The sequence below is a fragment of the Borostomias antarcticus genome (genome assembly GCF_949987555.1).
Source record: "Borostomias antarcticus genome assembly, chromosome: 1".
NCBI classification, from domain to species: Eukaryota; Metazoa; Chordata; class Actinopteri; order Stomiiformes; family Stomiidae; genus Borostomias; species Borostomias antarcticus.
This window is the reverse complement of record NC_140234.1, coordinates 28203455-28226871: the sequence shown is the minus strand read 5'-3', so window position 1 is coordinate 28226871 and position 23417 is coordinate 28203455. Positions and strand designations below refer to the sequence as shown.

At 47.5% G+C, this 23417-nt stretch overlaps 1 protein-coding gene across 1 annotated transcript in view; it reads left to right on the top strand.

Moving 5' to 3' along the window:
* Window positions 1–223: 223 nt before the first annotated feature.
* LOC311324165 (high-affinity choline transporter 1-like) overlaps window positions 224–23417 on the top strand; it is a gene marked incomplete at both ends in the record, with an annotated part of 34549 nt that continues 11355 nt past the window's right edge. The window contains 3 exons of the mRNA XM_084456568.1: window positions 224–407; window positions 535–648; window positions 22314–22469. Coding sequence (XP_084312694.1) covers window positions 224–407; window positions 535–648; window positions 22314–22469 — 454 coding nt within the window. The remainder of the gene's footprint in view (window positions 408–534; window positions 649–22313; window positions 22470–23417) is intronic.

Sequence of the window (23417 nt, the reverse complement as noted above, 5' to 3'; positions counted from 1 at the left end):
GCGCTTGTTGATTGTTGCTGTTGTTGTTGTTGATAACGATGATGATGATAATGAAAACGACAATGACAACAATGACAATGATGACGGTTGCTGCTGCTGTTGCGCACAGTTGCTTTGTGTCGCTCAGTGACCCAGAGTCAGGACTCACTCTGTGCGTGTGTGTGTGTGTGTGTGTGTGTGTGTGTGTGTGTGTGTGTGTGTGTGTGTGTGTTCCAGACTGAGGATGGATCTGGACATAGGTGGGCTGGTGGCTGTGCTGCTGTTCTACATCCTGATCCTGGCCACTGGTATCTGGGCCGGTAAGAAGTCCAAGAAGGAGGAGAAGAAATGTGCGGGGACCATGAGCGAGATAGCCATGGTGGGAGGACGCAACATCAACCTCCTGGTGGGAACATTCACCATGACAGGTGAGTGAGAGCTAAGTGTGTGTGTGTGTGTGTGTGTAGGCGGTGGGCGGGGGTTAGGGGTTGATAAGTGTGCAAGAAGTGTATGTTGATCGGTGTGTGTGTGTGTGAATGCTCTCTGTGCCCTTAGCGACCTCGGTTGGAGGGGCCTTTATCATGGGCACTGCGGAGGTGGTGTACTCTCCATCTCAAGGCCTCATCTGGGCATTTGGGCCCCTGGCTTATTTCATCACCTTCCTGTTGGGTAAGCAGCACACACACCTGCAGCTGCCCACCACACACTATAGCTGCTTGAATTGGTTAAACTCTCTCCTCAGTCTAAAACGCGAGGTATACTTGCTTTCAACTGTATTTTATTTTTCCTGCATGTTGTTTTAAATAATCCGTTTTTGATTTTTATTTTATTTATTCATGTTTAAATTTTTTTTACATTTTGTTTTATATTGTGGTGTTTACATAATTCACCTACGGGACTTTGAGTCAAGTTAGATGGTTCTGCATGGACTAATGTGGTAGACGGACTTCCGGGGTTCCTGTTGTTGTTCTCCTAGCGAGTTGACTTCCCAGTTATGTAGCGTGTAAGCTAATGTCATCTAACAAAGTAAAGTTAGCTCCATTGCTTGACACTCCGCCTCCGACTCAATTCTTCGGCACTACACTGGTGACCCCGACGTCAGTCCCAAAGATTCCGAGACTGAACCGAACATGGCAAGTACCGCCGTTCTCAAATTGCCAGAGTATTGGGAGACATCCGTGGCTGCGTGGTTCGCGCAGACGGAGGCTCAATTTGCCCTCCGTGGGATCACAGATGATACCGCACACTATTACCACATCGTCTCGGCGCTCAGGAGCTCCACTGCGCCCAGGGCAGTGAGTTTCATCACATCTCCCCCTGCCCAGGATAAATATGCAGGACTCAAGGCTTGTCTTTTTGCTATTACAGTAGGACCCCACTTATCCAAACACAACGGGACCGAAGGTCGTTAGTATCTCTGAAATGTCCGGATGACTGAAACGTATGTTAAAATGCACCAAATTCAATAAGTGGTATACTTGTTCCATATAGACTCATAATAGACCGATACCCTACTTTGAAAATGCATCAAATTTGCAATCAAATAGCCAACTAAACTCATATAGCGTAGTCTATAATTGGCCTACAGTAGCCTATAATAAAATAAACAAATTTCCACTTGAGTGCGTGCTTTGAACAAATACAGTACTTTATTCTCAAATGAGGCCTACGCTGCATCGATAGGCTACTGTATTCGCAGAACAAAATGGTATAGCCTAAAAACAACCCAACGTTAGAACAGTTAGAGCAAATGATAATCAAGAAATAAATATGAAATGACAGACAAGTTGTCGTGTCCTAGGCTATCGTAGCCTAAAAGAAAGTATCTAAAACAACCGATGTAGGCTAACGTGGCCTAGGCTGTAGGGTATTATTTAACAAATTCATTAGGCCTAGTAGGCTAATCTACATGCTCACAACACGTATGTGTTCCTGAAGTCCAGGGAATGAAAAATGACTCGATGCTCCTCTGCTTCAGGTTGCTGACACGCTTTCTGGCTACCAAGGAATGCAGCTCTCGCAGCAGACTCTTATTCACAGTAGGATACAGTACATGTTTATTATGACAGATTTAAATGCAAGTAAAGTACTGTAATGAAAATCCCACCAGTAACCAGATAGCAGGCTCAAAAAAAAAAAGTTTTTTAAGCCTGTCCTGTAGACCGGGAGGTTCGGATCTCTGAAGTTTGGATAAGTGGGGTCCTACTGTAATTGCCTGGGGGACAGCAAACCTTCCGAACACATGGAAATGATGCTGAACCTGCTGGGTACAGAAGAACCCAATTTCCTCTTCATAGAGCTGTTTCTTCGACACATGCCACCGCACGTACAGACAGCGCTCGCTAATATTACTATTACTGAGCCCCGCGATCTGGCAGAGGAGGCCGACCTTTTCTTCCTGGCCACCCAGCATTTCGCCCCTGAGGGGCTAGCACCAACGCACAGTTACACACCGACGGCCGCGCTAGCACAGGCTTGTGCTACTTCCACGCCCGCTTTGGCCCAAAAGCGAAGAGGCGGCGCTCCCCTTGCAGTTACAACGCGGCGGGAAACGCCAAAGCCTGCGCTCTGTAGCGGCCATGAGCGTGGGCGTGACGAACTGGCTGCTCTTCATCAAAGACACCCTCTCCAGGCGCAAATTCCTCTACAACACCCCCGCCCAGAGGAGTGTCCTGCCAGCTACAGCAGACGCTGCCGCCGACGGGGCTCAGGGCCCACCCTTAACATCCGCTAACGACACCCCTATCCGCACGTATGGCACAAAGACTGTGGACTTGTGTTTCGGGGGTCAGCGATTCGCGTGGGACTTCGTCACTGCCGAAATCTCCTTTCCCCTCCTCGGCACACATTTTTTGTGCGCCCACGGGCTGCTCGTGGACGTCAAGAATGGCCACCTGGTGGACGCACTGACTTTCTCCTCGTTGGTCTGCCCACCAGCAGCGCCAACTGTCGTTCATCTTCAAGTACACTACGGACATCCAACACATCACCGGCAAGTCCAACGTAGTCGCGGACTGCCTCTCCAGAGCGGTCATCGGCACTGTGCAGCTGGGTCTCGACTACTCACGTATGAGTGTGGACCAGGCCACGGGGTGCAGACCCTCAAGGCTTCGGACACTGGCTTGCACCTGGAGGAGGTCGTGGTCGGTGACTCGGGCGTCAGGCTGTTGTGCGACCTCTCTGCTGGCCAGCCTCGGCCGCTAGTCCCTGCGAACTGGCGGCGGACCATTTTCGAGGCGGTACACAACCTCTTCCACCCCGGCAGGAAGCCGTCTGTGAGGCTGGTGGCTCAGAAGTTTGTGTGGCACGAGCTTAAGAAGGACGTGCAGGCCTGGGTCGACTTGTGTGTGGCCTGTCAGAGCGCCGAGAGGAGGTTAGACCACATCAACAGCGACCTGGTGGGCCCGCTTCCTCCCTCGCACGGTTTCACCTACCTGCTCACTAGGGCTGGGATAAACGATTATTTTTGTTATCGACCAATCTAACGATTATTTTTTGGATAAGTCACGATTAGTCATTTGTTCTGGTCATGCCTTGAATCTCTGCTTTCTGTAGGCACTTATCTTCTTCCGGCCGGGAAGGAAGAGTATTCTTTCAATAATTCACTTAATTGGTTATCTTATCTACAATCTACACCATCCATGAATTATGTTTTAAACTTTTAACCATGAAATGCAATATAAATTATCCCTTTTTACTATTTTCAGTCATGATATTTGATATTTATCATATTTATTGAAGCGTAATCATTTATTGTGCACTGAGATAACCTGTGCTACAATCTCATTTTGTTTACTTGGACTAAAAATAGGTAAAGATAAAAACAGAAAAATGTATTAAATATCTATTGTATGTTAGAGTATTTTTTCTGTAATTCACTGTGCTGCAGCATGCACAAAACTGGAATAACGTTAGCGTATAAGGTGGGTTTAACGCCCGCACTCGGGCGGTCGGAACGCCCAAACGCAGTTACAAGACTGATTTCTGGGCTTGTGTTGATGCCCGATGCTTCCCAAATGTGATATGCCACTCTTCCCAAATGTCAGCTCCTTACATTGTGCATGTCACTTTATGCATGTTTATGTCAATAAGTGTGGCAAATATGCAAGTAAGGCATGGGACCTTGATCTACGTATTTGCTTTAGGCTCATTACATTACATTACATTACATTACAGTCATTTAGCAGATGCTTTTATCCAAAGCGACTAACAATAATTGCATTTAACCAAGAGCCAGTAGTACATTGAAGAGCCAATGTACTACTACTTGCCAGAACTCACAAGTGCATCTTCTCTCTAAAACAAGTGACTAAGAGCATAATCTAGTGCTGAAGGCAAAGTGGAAGAATAGCAATCTAAAGCACAGTGCAATATAATATAATACAATAAAATACAATAAGTGCTTAGGCGGAAGGATTGTTGTAGTACTTCTTGAAGAGATGAGTTTTGAGCCTGCGACGAAAGGGTTTGACCATGGCCTGGAGGTAGGAGGGGGCTGTTCCTTTCATTGCCCTGTAGGTTAGCGCCAGAGTTTTAAACTGGATGCGAGCCGCTACAGGGAGCCAGTGTAGGGAACGGAGGAGGGAAGTTGTGTGGGAGAATTTAGGGTGGTTGAACACCAGGCGAGCAGCAGCTTTCTGGACAAGTTCCAGAGGTTTAATGGCTGACGCCGGTGCCCCAGCGAGGAGGGAGTTGCAGTAGTCCAGGTGGGAGATGACCAGGGCCTGGATAAGTACCTGCGCCGTTTCATCAGTGAGGAAAGGGTGAATCCTCCTGATGTTGTAGAGCATGAATCTGCAGGAACGTGTGACGGATGTGACATGTGCGGAAAACGACAGTTGGTCATCCAGGGACACACCCAGATTCCTCGCAGTCAGAGTCGGGGTCACCACTGTGTCTTCAATGGTGATGGCCAGGTCCCGGTGCGGGCAGCCCTTCCCCGGGAGGAACAGCTGCTCAGTCTTGTCCAGATTGAGCTTGAGGTGATGTGTTGTCATCCACTCCGAGATGTCAGCCAAGCACCTAGCTATGCGTGTCTCCACTTGTGTATCAGAAGGGGGAAATGACAGGACCAGTTGGGTGTCATCGGCATAGCAGTGACAGGAGAAGCCATGCGAGCGAATGACAGAGCCCAGAGATAGTAGTAAACAGGAGAGGACCCAGGACAGACCCTTGTGGAACCCCCGTAGTCAGACTACGCGGTTCCGACATCGACCCTCTCCATGTCACCTGGTAGGAGCGGCCTGTCAGGTAGGATGCAAACAGGGAGTGTGCAGAGCCAGCGATGCCTTTCTCCTCGAGGGTGGAGAGGAGGATCTGGAGGTCTACCGTATCAAATGCTGCTGACAGGTCTAGGAGTATCAGGACAGAGGAGAGAGAGTTCGCTCTCGCGGCATGGAGTGACTCCGTCACTGCAAGGAGGGCGGTCTCTGTCGAGTGGCCAGCCTTGAACCTGGACTGGTGGGGATCTAGGAGGTCGTTCTGGTGGAGGTACGAAGACAGTTGGTTAAAGATAGCACGTTCAAGTGTTTTGGATAGAAAGGATAGAAGGGAAACCGGTCTGTAGTTTTTGACATCAAAGGGGTCGAGAGATGGTTTCTTTAGGAGGGGGGTGACTCTGGCAGTCTTGAAAGCGGAGGGAAAGCATCCTGATACAAGAGATGCGTTGATGTGGTGGGTTAGGAAGGGAAGGAGTTCGGGTGCAACAGACTGAAGGAGAGTCGAGGGAACAGGGTCTAGGCAGCACGTGGTGGGGTGGTTAGATGTTACAAGGTTGAGGGCCTCGTTGGGGGAGAGGGGAGAAAAGTGGGATAAGGTGGGGTGTGGAGAGGAGGGGGGGAGCAGGGAGGTGTGGGGGGATCGAGTTTCGTGCACGGAGCGTTGACCGGGGGAGGGGGGAAAGAGGATCTAATATCGTTAACTTTCTTGTCAAAGAAGTTGGCGAAATCATCAGGGAGAAGGGAGGAGTTGGGAGTAGGAGGTGCGGGCTGGAGTAGTGAAGAGAAGGTTTCAAAGAGTTTTCAGGATTGGAAGCAGAGGTTAGGATTTTAGAGCGGAAGAAAGCAGCTTTAGCAGCAGACAGGGAGGAGGAGAATGTGGAAAGAAGAGATTGGAAACTAAGAAGGTCCTCTGGGAGCTTGCCTTTCCTCCATTTACGCTCAGCTATTCTCAGGCTCCGTCTATCAGTACGCACTGAGTCCGACAGCCATGGGGCAGGTGGAGTTGGGCGTGCAGGCCTGGAGGTGAGGGGACAGAGATTGTCCAGAGAAGAGGAAAGAGTAGAGAGGAGAAGATCAGTGGCAGTATCAGAGGGTAGGAGAGAGAAGGATTCAGGGGCGGGGAGGGCAGAGGTCATGGCAGTGGAAAGGTCAGTAGGGGAGAGCGAGCGGAGATGGCTACGGGCGGTAACCATGTGGGTAGGAGGAGGAGTTACAGGGGAAGAGGGTATGGAGAGGGAGTAGGACATGAAATAGTGGTCAGAGATATGGAGGGGTGTGACAGAGAGGTTAGGGGTGGAACAGTGTCTAGTGAAGATGAGATCCAGCTGGTTGCCAGCTTTGTGAGTAGGAGGAGAAGAAGAGAGGTGAAGATCGAAGGAGGGGAGGAAAGAGAGAAGAGGTTCCAATTTCTCACTATGGATGTTGAAGTCCCCGAGAAGGATGAGTGCGGACCCATCATCAGGGAAGTGCGAAACTTCCTCATGTAAGAACATCATACTCAAAGAACATGCCCATATCTTCTTGGCAAAGCCCGCACTATCGCAGTTAGGGTGGGGCCTGACAAATGGGACACCGAATTGACAAAAGGGTCACACAATCCCTCACCCATTCACCTTCATGTCTAAGCCCAGGGAGGACATAGAAGGCTAGAACTCTGAAGACACCCTGGTGATGCCCGATGCTTCTCAAATGTCATTTGCTGCCCTTTTGTCAGTCATGCAAGGTCAAGTGTGCAGAACCTAATTCCAGCAAATGTCATTTGGCACACATTCCTATGCACTGACATTTAGCAAACATTTCCTTTTGTGACTGACATTTGACACACATTCCTACAGTATGCACTGACATTTGGCACACATTGACATTGCCACTGACATTTGGCACACATTACCAATGTGACTGACATTTATCATACATTTCCTTTGCTACTGACATTTGGCACACATTAGGAAACATTGATGCACAAACATTGATCCAACAAATCCTAGCAAAACTGCAAGGTCGACCTCGAGCTCAAGCTCAAGTGTGCAGAACCTAATTCCAGCAAATGTCAGTGAATGACATTTGGCACACATTCCTATGCACTGACATTTGGCATACATTCCCCTTTGTGACTGACATTTGGCACACAAACTGTCCCAAATGTCAACTCCTTACATGGTGCATGCATGCCAAATGTCACTGTATGCATGTTTATGTCAACAAGTGTGGCAAATATGCAAGTAAGGCATGGGACCTTGGTATATATTTGCTTCAGGCTCATGCAAGAACATCATATTCAAAGGACATGCCCATATCTTCTTGGCAAAGCCCGCACCATCACAGTTAAGGTGGACTGACATTTGGGCACCTTTAACAGGGCTTCCCGAATGTCAGCTCCTTACATTGTGCATGTATCCCAAATGTCACTTTATGCACGTTTATGTCAATGTGTGTCAAATATGCAAGTAAGGCATGGGACCTTGGTATCTATTTGCTTCAGGCTCATGCAAGAACATCATACTCGAAGGACATGCCCATATATTCGTGCCCATGCCCGCACCATCACAGTTAGGGTGGGGCCTGACAAATGGGACACCGAATTGACAAAAGGGTCACAAAATCCCTCACACAATCACCCTCATATCTATGCCCAGGGAGGACATAGAAGCCTACAAATAGGAAGACTAGCAGCACAAGATGGGCTGATAAACATACTCTAACAGTGCTGATGCCTGCTTTCCTTGAGGAGCTGTGAAGGAGCAAAAACCGGTAACCTCCTTCTTAAGACCATAGGCCTGAAAGGTCAGATTTCCGAGACCATTCATGGATGCTGCTTCCGCTGTAGCTAGACACACAGGGCCACTCGGTCCTCAAAGTAGACCCTTAGGAGAACGTGGAACCAGAATTTCGTGCACGTCGGTCCACGGCAAGACCTTGAGAATGGGCCCCAAACATGCTGACAAAGGGGCACCTGCCAAAGTGACAAAAGGGTCAGTCCAATCCCTCACACATTCACCTTCATGTCTAGGCCCAGAAAGGACATAGAAGGCTACAACTCGGAAGACTAGCAGCACAACATGGGCCAATAAACATACTCTAACGGCGGCCTGATGCCTACTTTCCTTGAGGAGCTGTGAAGGAGCAAATCCCGCTAACCTCCCTCTTAAGGCTATAGGCCTGAAAGGTCAGATTTCCGAGACCATTCATGGATGACGCACCGCTTCCGCTGTAGCTAGACACACAGGGCCACTTGGTCCTCAAAGTAGACCCTTAGGAGAATGTGGAACCGGATTTTCGTGCACGTTGGTCCACGGCAAGACCTTGAAAATCAGCCCCAAGCGTGGTGAGAACATCTAAGTGACAGGTCACAAAGGCCACTAAGGCCGTAGGCCTGAAAAGTGAGACTTCCAAGACATACATGGATGCCGCACCACTTCAGGTGTAGCTAGACACACACGACCCCTGGTTCCTCAAAGTAGACCCTTAGGAGAACTTGTAACCTGATTTTCGTCCACGTCAGTCCATGGCAAGACCTTGAAAATCAGCCCCAAAGAGCGAAACAGGGTTTTTCACACCTCTGACACTTGACATTAGGGAAGTGCCAACGGTCTTAACTGTGATTCCCTCCCAAAAATTTTGAGCTTCTACCTTTCACGGCTCAAGGCACTTTACGGTTAGACTACAGACTATGCTATATCAAAGTAGGCCTATGGGAGAACATCATACTCAAAGGACATGCCCATATCTTCTTGGCAAAGCCCGCACGATGACAGTTAGTGTGGGGCCTGACAAATGGGGGACCGAATTGACAAAAGGGGCACAAAATCCCTCACACATTAACCCTCACAGCTAGGCACAGGGAGGACATAGAAGGCTAGAACCCGGAAGACTAGAAGCACAAGATAGGCCGATAAACATACTCTAACGGGGGCCTGATGCCTCCTTTCCTTGAGGAGCTGTGAAGTTGCAAATCCAACTCCCCTCCATAGGCCTGAAAGGTGAGATTTCCAAGACCATTCATGTATGCCGCAGCACTTCCGCTGGAACTAGACACACACAAAATCAAAATAGACACTTAGGAGAATGTCTGACTTGATTTCCGTGCACATTGGTCCATATTTGGCACATTTATTGACAAAAACATACATACAGTGACATTTAGCATACATGCACAATGCATTGAACTGACATTTGGGCACCTTTAATAGGGCTTCCCAAATTTCAGCTCCTTACATTGTGCATGTATGTATCAATCAATCAATCAATCAAAGCTTTATTTATATAGCGCATTTCATACCCAGAGGCAACACAATGCGCTTTACAGAGAACAAGGGAGGTGGGCAGACATCCCACCCCTACATATTCCAGAGGGAAGCAAAAAAACAGTAATCACCCGAGGGCCAGATAAGTGAGCTGTAAAAATTCTTCCCTGACCCCTCTCAACGAGGCGATCGAGCAAGCTCCTGGAGTATGTTTGTCTACCGGCTAAGAACATTTATAGAGCAATAAATAACATTAAATTACATTTTCAGAGTAAGAGAGGCTAATAACATCATAGGAGAGACATGGCAAAACATTGGTGTATGTCTGTGTGTGCATAAATGTGCCTGGGCCCAGATAGAGGCAGGGGTTTGGGTAGGGTGGGGGGTAGGAAAAGGATACGGACCCGGGTTAGGGTGAGGGGAAGGGGATCTGAGCCCAGGACTGGTGTATGTCAGTGTGTGTGTGAGTGTGCCTGGGTCCAGGTAGAGGCAGGGGTCAGGGGTAGGGTTGGGGTAGGAAGAGGATACGGACCCGGGGTAGGGTGAGGGGAAGGGGGTACTGGACCCAGGCCTAAGGCCGGAAGTGGACTGTTGTATGTCTGTGTGTGTGTGTGTGTGTTAACTAATTTGCTACGACATCTGCAGCAGATACAGGGGCATCCATCGGACTCAGGGTGGTCCATTGGCGACAGCGGGGCATCCACTGGACCTGGTTAGAAGATAGGAGGGAGAGAGAGAGGCACTAGGGAGAGGGGAGGCAGAACAGGGTTAGTAGCACACGGAGCCATATATAGAGCAATACATTACGTCAAACTACATTTTCAGAGCAAGAAAGGCTAAGAGCATCGTGGCAAACACTAATGTGTGTGTGTGTGTGTGTGCGTGCCTGGGCCCCGATAGAGGCAGGGGTTGGGGTAGGGTGGGGGGTAGGAAAAGGATACGGACCCGGGTTAGGGTGAGGGGAAGGGGATCTGAGCCCAGGACTGGTGTATGTCAGTGTGTGTGTGAGTGTGCCTGGGTCCAGGTAGAGGCAGGGGTCAGGGGTAGGGTTGGGGTAGGAAGAGGATACGGACCCGGGTTAGGGTGAGGGGTAGGGGTACTGGGCCCAGGCCTAAAGCCGGAAGTGGACTGTTGTATGTCTGTGTGTACGTGTGTGTGTGTTAACTAATTTGTTACGACATCTGCAGCAGACACAGGGGTATCTATCGGTCTCAGGGTGGTCTGCTGGTGACAGTGGGGCATCCACTGGACCTGGTTAGAAGATAGGAGGGAGAGAGAGAGGCACTAGGGAGAGGGGAGGCAGAGCAGGGTTAGTAGCACACAGAGCCATATATAGAGCAGTACATTACATCAAACTACATTTTTAGAGCAAGAAAGGATAAGAGCATCATGGGAGAGGTGTGGCAAACCCTGATGTGTGTCTGTGTGTGTGTGCGTGCCTGGGCCCAGATAGAGGCAGGGGTCAGGGGTAGGGTGGGGGGTAGGAAGAGGATACGGACCCGGGTTAGGGTGAGGGGGAGGGGATCTGAGCCCAGGACTGGTGTATGTCTGTATGTGTGTGAGCGTGAGTGTAGGTGTGCCTGGGTCCAGTTAGAGGTAGGGGTCAGGGGTAGGGTTGGGGGTGGGAAAAGGATACGGACCCGGGGTAGGGTGAGGGGAAAGGGAACTGGGCCCAGGTCCAGGCCTAAGCTGGGTGTGGACTGGTGTGTGTCTGTGTGTACGTGTGTGTTAACTAGGTACTACAACATCCACAACTGACACGGGGGTAACTATTGTCTGCGGGCGACAGTGGGGCATCTACTGGACCAATGTATATAGAGGATTCACAGGTAGGTTTGAGGCTGCCTTTCTGTGTCTCAAGTTCCTAGCTAGTGATTGTAGGCTAGGTCGAAAAGGTATGTCTTGAGGTCTCGCTTGAAGACCTCCGTTGTTTCGGCCCTTCTTAGGCACTCCGGTAGGGTGTTCCAGAGGTTGGGGGCATAGAAACTAAAAGCTGCCTCTCCGTGTTTCTTGGTCCTGGCTTTTGGAACTGTTAAGAGTTCAGTACCTGAGGATCTGAGTGGTCTGTTGGGCATGTACTTAACAAGCATGTTTGAAATATATTCTGGTGAGTGATTGTGGAGAGATTTATAGACTAGTAGTAGTATTTTAAAGTCTATTCTAGAGTTGACTGGTAACCAGTGTAGTGATTTTAAGGCTGGTGTGATGTGTGCCCTTCGTCTAGTCTTAGTGAGGACTCGTGCTGCAGCATTCTGTATCATTTGTAGCTTAGAGATTGCTTTCTTTGGTAGGCCTGATAGTAGAGCATTGCAGTAGTCCAGCCTGCTTGTGATGAAAGCATGCATTAATCTTTCGGTGTCAGCCTGAGAGAGAAAGGGTTGCACCTTGGCAATGTTCCTTAGGTGGTAGAAAGATGTCTTTGTAATATTCTTTATGTGGTTTTCAAAATTAAGATCTGAGTCAAGTATGACACCTAGGTTTTTAGCCTGGCAATTGGTGTAAATTTTCAGAGTTTTTAAGTGCGCAGCTAGTTTCTCTCTTTCAGCTTTTTCTCCAATGATCAGTACTTCTGTTTTGCCCTGGTTTAGTTGGAGGAAATTATGTGACATCCATAAATTTATATCTGTAGTACACTTGACAAGGCAGTCAACCAAGCTGTAGTTACTGGGTGTTACAGAAATATAGAGTTGGGTATCATCTGCGTAGCTATGGTAGCTAATGTTGTGCCTCCTGATGACACTGCCAAGGGGCAGCATGTACAGGCTGAAGAGTAGAGGTCCTAGGATCGATCCTTGGGGCACCCCACAGGTCATTGGGATCTTTCCTGAGCTATAATCACCGAGGGCGACGAAGAAATCCCGGCCGGTTAGATAGGTCTTAAGCCAATTTAGGACTGGACCAGAGAGGCCAACCCACTTTTCCAGTCTTTCGATGAGGATTGCATGATCTATAGTATCAAAGGCTGCACTCAGGTCCAGGAGGACGAGGACAGAAAGCTCTTTGGAGTCAGCATTAATTCTGAGGTCATTTACAACTTTGACTAATGCCGTCTCTGTGCTATGATGGGCGCGGAAGCCGGACTGGAAAAGGTCAAGGGTACAACTTGTAGCTAGGAAATCATTAATCTGTTTGAAAACTATTTTTTCCAGAATTTTACTCAAAAAGGGAAGGTTGGAGATTGGTCTAAAATTGCTAAAAACTGAAGTGTCTAAGTTGTTTTTCTTCAGTACGGGTCTCACCAGAGCAGTTTTAAGTATTGGTGGGAAGACACCTGTAGATAGGGAGTCATTAACAATGGATAAAATGTCATAGGATACAGAGTCAAAAATTGTTTTGAAAAAATCGGTGGGGATGGGATCCAGCAGACATGTGGAGGTTTTGAGTTTGGATACTACTTTCCTCAACATTTCTGTGTCAATCAGTGTAAACAGGCTCATATGTCCATTGCATGGAGGGAGAGGATCTGTAAACGGGATGCATGGCCTTTCCTGGGTGATATTTCTCCTAATATTCATAATCTTATCTCTGAAGTAAGCTGCAAATTCCTCACATTTGGAGGTAGAGAGCAGGTTATCTGGTGTTTTTACGGCAGGGTTTATTAGGCTATCAATTGTTGAGAAGAGCACTCTTGAATTATTTCGATTGATAGATATCAATTTTGAGAAGTGGTCTTTCCTTGCATTTCTTATTGCTTTATTAAAAGCAGAGAGATGATCTTTGAGAATATCATGGTGGACCTGTAGCTTGGTTTTTCGCCATATACGCTCCGAGCTTCTGCAGGTTCTCTTTAGTTGATATGTTTCCTTATTTCGCCATGGAGCTTTATTATTGGTTGTGATCCTTTTCAGTTTAATAGGTGCTACAGAATCCAAGGCTGCCCTTACTCTGGTGTTAAAGGTGGTCGCCAAGTCTTCAATATGTCCTAAGGGCCCCACTTCTGGAGTTGATAAATTGTTTGTGGTCATTATTTCTCTAAAGCTATCGGCTACTGCAGAGGTAAGATAACGTTTTTTGATAAAGCGCTCAGTACTACTTTTGACTTTAGGAACCAATGCAGTGAAGAAGATACAGAAATGGTCGGAGAGAGCGAGGTCACTAATAGAGGAAACAGTGATAGTCAGGCCCTTAGTAATAACTAGATCAAGGGTGTGGCCGCGGTTGTGGGTTGGCTCAGAGATATGTTGGGTAAAATCCATGGAGTTTAGGAGGTTGATAAAGTCCCTAGCTTTCGAGTCCGCCTCAGTGTCTACGTGTATGTTGAAATCTCCAGTGATGATAATCTTATCATAATTTGTATGGATGATGGACAGGAGTTCTGAAAATTCTGTAGAGAAGGCAGAGCATTGTTTGGGAGGCCTATACACGGTTACTGCCAGAACTGGGGGCTGGCATTTTAGGACAATAGCATGGTATTCAAAAGAGGCGAAATCATCAAAGGAGATGGTCCTGCAGCTGAGGGCATCTGTAGCTATGGTGGCTGTACCTCCACCTTTTTTCCCACTTCTGATAGATTGAAAAAAGCTATAGTTAGGAGGAGAGGCTTCAATGAGGGCTGCTGGTCCATTTATATTTAGCCAGGTTTCAGTTAGGAACATACAGTCTAATTTACGTTCACATATAAGATCATTAATGAGAAAGGTTTTGCTTGGTAGGGACCTGACATTCAGGATCGCCATTGAAATAGCTTCCGGAGAAAAGGGCTGGCTCGCCTGTCTAGTAGGCCTGGATGGTATATTCACTGGGACGGATATCAGGTTTTTTATATTAGATCCACCTGACTGTTTCATTATGGTAATAGGGGTGCGGTGGGAGATAATTCGCTGAATGGCATATATAGGTGGGCAGAATTTTTTTATAGAAGTATAAACGTCGCTATGCCAGGTCTCAGTGAGGGGCAGGGAATCAAGGTCTATGGTGGGGCGCTGGTGAGATGGAGCTGGTGTAGCCCGACCCGCGGGTACAGGAGGTTTATGTTTGGCAGTAGGCTGGTTGAGACGGGTCAGGCTAACCCCACATCAGACGCTGGAGGATCTCAGCGTCAGGTCCATATTCATACTGAGCAGACGGGCACCTGACCTACTAGGATGGAGTCCGTCCCTGGCGAAGAGGTCCGAGTGGTTCCAAAACGTGGTAAAATTATCTATGAAGGGAAGCTTCAACTGGCAGCAGTAGCCTTTCAGCCAGATGTGGAGCTGACGGATCCTACTATATTTGGCATCACCATACCGGGGGGAGGAGAAAGGGCCAGAGATGATGCAGGTCTTTCCTGGTGCCTGAGCAGTGGAGATCAGGTCCTTGAAATCCTCCTTCAGCCGCTCAGACTGCTGGAGCTTGATGTCATTTGTTCCGACATGGATGATAATGGATGAGGCCAGGGGATAATCTGCGAGGAGAGATGGCAGAACAGTCCTGATGTCCGAGACCTTAGCTCCTGGGAAGCAGCACGTCCGGGCTTTCGGGACCACTACATTGCGCACCATGGATGATCCGATGACGAGCACAGATGGGGGGGCGGGATCAGTGGCGGGCCCACTGGGCTTAGGGGACTTCCTTTGCTGCCTCACACCTGAAGGCCAAGTGGTAGAGGGTGGGGGCCGGGGGTCCCCTCGGTGGACTGGGCTATGCTTAGGCCGGGGAGCAGGCTTATTAGCCTGGCTATAATGCCGCTCACTAACCGGAGAGGTGTGGGTGGGCTGCGGAGTATGGGTATGGTTTTGAGGAGGGCTGGGTGTGAAATGATCCTCAGTTGCAGGGAGCCAGGACGAGGAGCTGATGCTAGTATCCTTGGACCTCTTGGATTCAGGCTCGGCCAGTAAAGTAAAGCTATTCCTCAGTTGGAGGGTGTCGTCGTCGGAGTGTTGGGAGGGTCCCCTGGAGGTTTCCCTTCCTCGTTTCCTCCTAGCAGTGGTCCAAGGGGTGGAGCTTAAATGCATGGGTTCTGCTCTGAGTCTGGGCCAGGATTTCTCACTCAGGGGGAGATCAAAATCCACATTCCCACCCTCGGGTGCCGCCGACGAGCAGTGGGAGGCTGGACGTCGACATCTGGGTTGGGTAGCATAGAGTCCAGGTAATTTTCGCCTTGATGTATAGAGTGTAGAGTAGAGATCCTTCCTTCCAACTCTGAGATTTTTTGGCTACGCTGGAGGCAACCCGAGCAGTTAGGGGCGGGGGGGTGTAGAGCCATCGCGAGACTCGTTAAAATAATATAATAATAATTGCGGAATTAAGATAAAACCGCCAATCTAGTTGCTAAAGGCGATGCTAGCGGGGAGAGGGAGTGCTATTTATTTTGTAATGCTAACGGGGAGGTAGGGCTACTTACTTAGCCGTGCTAGCAGGGGGGGTGGGGCTGCTAACTAGCAGTGCTAGCCGGGAGAGTGGGGGCTACTTACCTAGTAGTGCTGGTAATACTCACGCGATCTACTGGCAGCAAGGCACGGCCTCCGGTGTGTTGGGTTGGTACTGGAGAGGCAGGGGACGGCTGTCCCCTGTGGGCTAATGGGCTAGCCCAGTCGGGAGCTGGTTAGGGCTGGCGAGCCGCGGCTAGCTGCGGCAGCGTAGCTGTTTTGATCTAGACTTGGGGCTCGATGTCCAAGCGTCGGATCCAAAAAATCGAATTATTGTGTACCACCAATGTTAGTGCGCGGTTTTAAACACGGAGATATGGTATACAAGTTTAGAAAACTAGAGAAAACAATACACTTTGGGAGAGCTGGCGAGCGCAGCAAACTTAGACTACTTCCGTCGTAGTAGGTTGTACAAATCACACTTCAGTGTTTGGAATTATAATTTACTCCCCCTCATTTTCACTGGACATATCACAAATGTCACTGTATGCATTGACCTTACACACATTTACATGCGACTGACATATGGCATACATTGCTATGCACTGACATTTGGCACACATTTACATTGCCACTGACATCTGGGATACATTGCTATGCACTGACATTTGGCACACATTGACATTGCCACTGACATTTGGCATACATTGCTATGCACTGACATTTGGCACACATTGATATTGCCACTGACATTTGGCATACATTGCTATGTACTGACATTTGGCACACATTGACCTGACATTTGGCACACATTTACATGCGACTGACATTTGGCATACATTGCTATGCACTGAAATTTGGCACACATTGACATTGCCACTGACATTTGGGATACATTACTATGCACTGATATTTGGCACACATTGACCTGACATTTGGCACACATGCGACTGACATTTGGCATACATTGCTATGCACTGACATTTGGCACACATTGATATTGCCACTGACATTTGACACACATTACCAATGTGACTGACGTTTGGCACACATTGACCTGACATTTGGCACACATTGACATGCGACTGACATTTGGCACACCTTGCTATGCACTGACATTTGGCACACATTGACTGACATTTGGCATACATTGCTTTGCATTGACATTTGGCACACATTAACATGCGACTGACATTTGGCATACATTGTTAAGCACTGACATTTGGCACACATTTACATTGCCACTGACATTTGGCATACATTGCTTTGCATTGACATGGTGACTGACATTTGGCATGTATTGCCATGCCCTGACATTTGGCACGCATCACTAACATTTGGGAAACCGCAGAAATGCAATTGCGCCCCCCGGTGGACGCTTTAAATCGTGCACTGACATTTGGGCAGCCGCACAAAGGGTTCCCTAATTAGGGTGCGCCCCCAAGGAAGACCTGCAGTCCTCATCCGCCGAGCTCGTCTGCGGCCAGGCGCTGCGGGTTCCTGGTGATTTCATTCCGGACGCCACGGCCCCCTGGTCTGCGGCAAGGCAACGATCCTCCCTGCTGAAGGCCACCGAGGGTTTCGCACCAGTCCCCACGTCGCACCATGGCACCCCTGTTTCCTGGATCCCCCCCAGCCTGCGCTCGGCAGATGAGCGTTGCTGTTGAAGCACCTAAGCTGTGCTGCCTGCAGCTTTGCAGGGTCCTTTTTGTACTTGGCCTCACGTTGTTCATTGAGAAGATTGAAACGCTCTGCAAACCTGATCATTGGCAAGAGCAGCTTACCAAACTCAGGAAATAGATGTTGATCAACAGAACCAGCAGATCTAAGATTATAACCTGGATAGTCATCTTGCGATCCAGGAGCAGGAACAGAGGGGCGTAGTAGAGCAGGTGAGGCAGTGGCAAAGGTGTGACCAGGGGTCACAGAGACATCAAATGGAGGGGGAGACAGCAGGAGAGTATGGCACAGGGAAAGCAACCTTACTGTCAATGGAAGAGGGAGGAGGAAGGAGTGTCAGAAATGTAATAACCTGGAGGGGGAGACGCTTGAGAAATCAAAGGGGTTGGGGGGAAGGGGGCCTAAAGGGAGGTGACACTGGTGATGTGGCATGCGTATGGGTGACAGATGAATAAACAACAGGAGATGTGAACTGTGACGCCTGAGGAGCAGGAGGTGTGGGCTAAAACATGGGGATTGGGGGTAGAGCAGCAGCAGTGGTAGTGCCAGAGTTCTTTGATGATCTCATGAGAGCGGTTTTTGCATGCAAAATGAGTCAAATTTATGGCATTCTTTGCTTTTTCCCCTAATTTAGTCAATTCAAAATCCTCAAGCTGTCTCTTAAAGGAGTAGTAAAGGGAAAATGCATGTTTAGCCCTGTTTTAAGGTTACTTATGATCATATACAATGGTTCAGATGAAAAAGTTGACAAAACTAGCACTTTTGAGAAAGTCTGATAATTGCTCTACCACCGTTTTGGTCATACAATGGATGTGGGTGGGCACCTTGAAAAATCATTCAAAAACATGTTAAACTCTCGATTTCAAAGACAAGAAGCTTATAGTCGTGGGAGAGGAAGTGACGTCAATCAGGACGAACAGGACAGGGAAGTGATGTCACACAGGAACAAATGGTAGTTTTCTATGAGAACGAACTTCAAAGTTAGTTCACACAAATTGTAAAATAATGAACTGAAGAAGAACAGTCAGGTAGGAAAACAGAAAAGAACAAATTGTGAAACTGCAATTTCATTAACAGTCCTATTCGACTGTAGTGTCTCCGCTTAAAGGAAAGCTGTAGGGCTTGACTTTGTAGCCTTTAATCACATGTAATATGTCTCCTGTTTACAGTAAACATGCACAGATTCAGAAAATTGTGTTATTTGAGCAATAAAGTGCAGAAAACGAAGTTCCTGGTTACGATTGCGCAATATATGAAAAGACTGCGATTCCCAACATGCCTTGCGTGACACTGAGCCATTTCACCTCCACCCAACTCCCGCCCCCGCTCAAGTCCAACCCCCACCCCCCACCCTACATCCATGCCCCCATCAGAACGCGAACAACTGTAAATCAGTTCTAGCGTCAAGAAAAAACACCAACAATGACCAAATCGTGTATAGTGTGTGGATGCAAAGATGACGCCAGACCTGCGGGAGTAAGTTTTCATGGCTTACCTGTACGAGACCCTCAACTCTGCAAGCAGTGGCTATCGGCTATCAACAGCCCTCTTTACCCCCCCAACACACCGACAACAGGTTACAAAAACATGATCTGATATGCAGCCAGCACTTTCGCCTGGATGACTTCGAGGGTCATTTGGCGGATACGTTGATGGGAACGGCGCTAACAAGTCGTCGAAAACTGAAGGCGGGCGCAGTTCCGTCCATTTTCCCGGCCCCAGCACCACCGGCATCTACCGTTAGCGTAGCCCCAGCACCAGCTACCGCGAGCGTAGCCCCAGCACCACCGGCATCTACCGTGAGCGTAGCCGCTACCTTCCACGGTCCTAGCAGTGATGTTGCTCACCAACGCAAGAGACAAGTTGTTGAACAACCACTGACGTCTACACCTAGCAAAGTCGCACGAACTCAGGTAAATGTAAATAAATACAACAACATTTTTTTTATAGCTAATGTGGTGACTAGTGTAGGCTAGCTACACTGCTGTTCTGAGTAGGCTAACTTAGCTAGCAGGAAGGCAACACTTCATGGAAATCTGTTCCATTTCACTGGACATAATTGGCTGGGAATAACTAGTGTGAGACGGCAGAATATTATCAAATTCAAGGTGGTAAACCATATATTTTACCTGTTGTATTCATGGCAAAACGGTATACAGTTTGTGAAGGCTGATTCTAGCCATGGGTGCCTGAGCATATAAATAGATATATAGCTTTTTATTTATAGCCTACTGTTTTTTTTACTGTACTAATTACATTCATATATACTACAGGGAGCATCTGGATGTGGAAGAAACCCTGCTGTGTTGCCAGAGGAGGAAATTGATTCTAGCTTCACCAGTATGGAGTCTTTGGATGTCCGCCAGGATACCACACTGTGGAAGCGAAGGCAAGATGAAAGTGTCATCTTCAAGGATGAATCTTCCCGTCTCCCAAGACCAGACCTGCCAGCCAACATTGCCGCAGCCCCAAAGCCAACCAAAGAAGATGCAGCACAAACATATAAGACTAGATTTTAAAAATGATACCCAATACCACTACCTTGCAAATACACTTTGTTTCTCCTTTCCAAAATCCACAAGAGTATGAAACCATCTGTAAAACTAAAAGCCTGGTTTTGTTGTAATCATATGCCTTTGAAAGTAAATAAGATTTTTGAATATTGCACTCCTGCATTGTGTACATATGTGAAATAGTATTTTTTGTGATATAGCCTATAATGAATACATCTGTGTGATATAGCCTATATAGATGGTGTAACAGCGATCACTTCACAGTGTTAGGTCGGGGCACTATTTGGTGGTCTTCAGGTGAGTAAGTGTAGAAGAAGAGTCCAGGTGCCAATGTTTAGGATGTTTATTGCAAAAGGAGTACGTATGGTTAGGTAACAATAGAACACAACAGTAATGTTACATACTGAGTCGCAATAAATAACAGAAAATGCAAACGGACATAACCAGCTATTCAGATAACATGCAAACCTCAGATCTGAATGCTAGCTGTTATGCTCACTGCTGCAGGGAGTACAGCGCGCACAGGGGGACTTTTCTAACTGTAGCCTAACATTACACATCAGGTAGGCCTACTGATACATTCCTTCCAAAGCCTCATTGACCCTCGATAAAGCCACGGTATTGTCCATCCGCAGAAGGATATAGCTGGCGAATACTGTCCACCACACAAGCAGGAAGAACAGCACGTCGGTGTCTTCCGAGCCGTTCTCCCCGTAAAACCCATTCCAGGACAATTCTGTAGCCAGCCAAGCGGTACTGTCTAGATACAAAGAAAATACATTAAAATTGCTGTCTAGCTTACGAACATTAGCCAAAGCACCATTGCATGCCAAACAAAGCTAACATTACAGCCTACATTATAAAATGACTTCATTATTGACGAGATTGCAGTTAGACAACTATTTGCCTCAGCTTGGGCTCCTGGAACTCAGATTAGCCAAATAGGCAGATATGAAATGCAGATAGCTAACGTTAGCCAGGTTAGACCATTCAAAGCAGAGATCTACGTATAACGTTAGGTTGACTTACTTATTTGTCATTTGCCCTCCGGGACCCTCCGGTCTGTGTCTCCTCTTCCAATTTATCCTATCTAAGCGGAAAAAAGTTTCCAAAACTCCTCGATCCAAATGGGCTGCGTGAAACTAGGGGGCGTATGTTCGCTCGCTAGCCCCCTCCGCCGTGCTTGTCATAGCTGTCAATCATAGCTGTCAATCATACCAAGCACCCACCCCCCTGTAGTCTTGCTCGATTTTCTGGCAGTATATGTCGACGCGTTTCGACGCGGTATATCCCGGAAGTGCTGACTCTGAAACGTGATTTTCTTTAGATGCCGCTAGTCCAGTCTATAGGACTCGCCATCACCTATATTTTTGTATGGGGCTCTAGTTTTTCAGCCTAATGTTGTTCTAGGGTGCATTTTGCCTTTAAGACAATTCACCTTCTCTTCAATCTTATGAGTCCTTCCACTCTTTCCCTGACTCATTCATCTCCTCTCCTCCTATCTCAATCCCTGCCTCTCTGTCCCTTTCTCAATCCCTACCTCTGTCTTTGTCTTTTCTCAATCCCTATCTCTGTCTGTGTTTTTTCTCAATTCCTACCTCTGTCTGTCCCTTTCTCAATCCCTACCTGTCTGTGTTTTTTCCTCAATCTCTACAGTATCTGTCTGTCTTTTCTCAATCCCTACCTCTGTCTATCCCTTTCTCAATCCCTTCCTCTGTCTGTCCCTTTTTCAATCCCTACCTCTGTCCCTTTTTCAATCTCTACCTCTGTCTGTGTCTTTCCGCCTATCAAAATAAACAAAAACATGAATTAAAAAAATAATCAGGTTTTCTAAAGATTTTAATCATTCTCTCATGATTTTTTTTTTTTGTTAAACCAAGCTGCCAGTGTAGCTATTATTTCACAACCCCACTGTACAGTAGGTTACATGTCTGTGTAACGAAGTACATGGCTAGCAAACAGATCTTGAATACTTCATCTGGAAAATTGAGAACCAAAATTGGTCTTGATCCACCTGTGTCATCGTCAACGGCACCAAAAATCTACCAGTGGAATCACAAAGTAGGCGATAAGTGATAACACTGTATGTCCTTTAATACTATCATAAAGACGAGGCCTATAACAGTCTGTTGTGGAGTAACAATCTATAGCCTAATTTCATGCAGCAAAAATGTTCCTGCTAACTTTGCACTTTGTCTTGATGCTTTTAATGTCTCATGTAAAGCATGAGAATTGCCTTTTTGCTGAAATGTGCTATTCAAATAAACTTTGCCTTGCCTAACGGGTAGCATTAGTGCTTTCTTTTTCTCTCATTCTCTCTCTCTTCTCTCTCTTCCTCTCATATCTGAAAGTGTCAAAATCTGACCAGCTTCCTGTCTTTCTGTCCAATAGGAGGGCTCTTCTTCGCCAAGCCAATGAGGTCACGGCGCTATGTGACGATGATGGACCCATTCCAGCATCGCTATGGAAACTCCTTCACCACAGCGCTGATACTACCTGCTCTGATCAGCGACGTCGTCTGGGTGGCCTGCACCCTGTCTGCCCTGGGTCAGTTTCAGCTTCTCACACACACACACACACACACACACACACACACACACACACACACACACACACTGCATACGTACATGCACTCCTATGCAAGGCTCTGAACCGGTTCAAGGAACGGAAACGAAAACTGAAAACGAACGGTATTTTATGAGGAACAGAACAGGAATGAAAACGAAATGGTCTTTAATTGTTCCAGAACAGAAACTTTCATTTGAAATCTTTAAAACCGGTTAATAACGTTATTTTTTCGTTCTTTGTAGTAGGCCTATATAACTTAAATAATTAAAAAAAGAAAAGAAAAAAGAAGCTGAGCCTTTTCCTGGTTGTATCGTTCCCCCGCGGAATAACGCTACCCGATCGTGGAGCGCACGTAGCCATACCCTGACACATAGACCTGGTCCAGGGCGATATAGATAACGCCCTGTTACTCTCAATGCAATTTGCCTATGAAAGCGCTTCATCGGCCCGGTCGTCCGAGTCTACAGACAAAACCGCTTCGTTACTCACCAAAGTAAACACATCGTTGGAAAGATGAAAGCCTTTTCTCCTAAGTCGCTACAGTTTGTAGTCCCCGACCTTGCAAATAAAAGGCAAATTTGTACACTTAAATGTTTTATATCCACAGCGCATCGACTGTCTTCTTCTACCGGCGAATCGGCGCTCTCCGCTTTGTTTAGCCTACTCACTGCTGCCGCCCATGTCGGGGATGATGCATTACATCTTAAAGTCTCTCAACACCATTTAAGATGTAATGCATCATCCCCGACATGGGGATGTAGCGACTTAGGAGAAAAGGCTTTCATCTTTCCAACGATGCGTTTGCTTTGGTGAGTAACGAAACGGTTTTGTCTGTAGACTCGGACGACCGGGCCGATGAAGCGCTTTCAAAGGCAAATTGCATTGAGAGTAACAGGGCGTTATCCGTAGGATATCGCCCTGGACCAG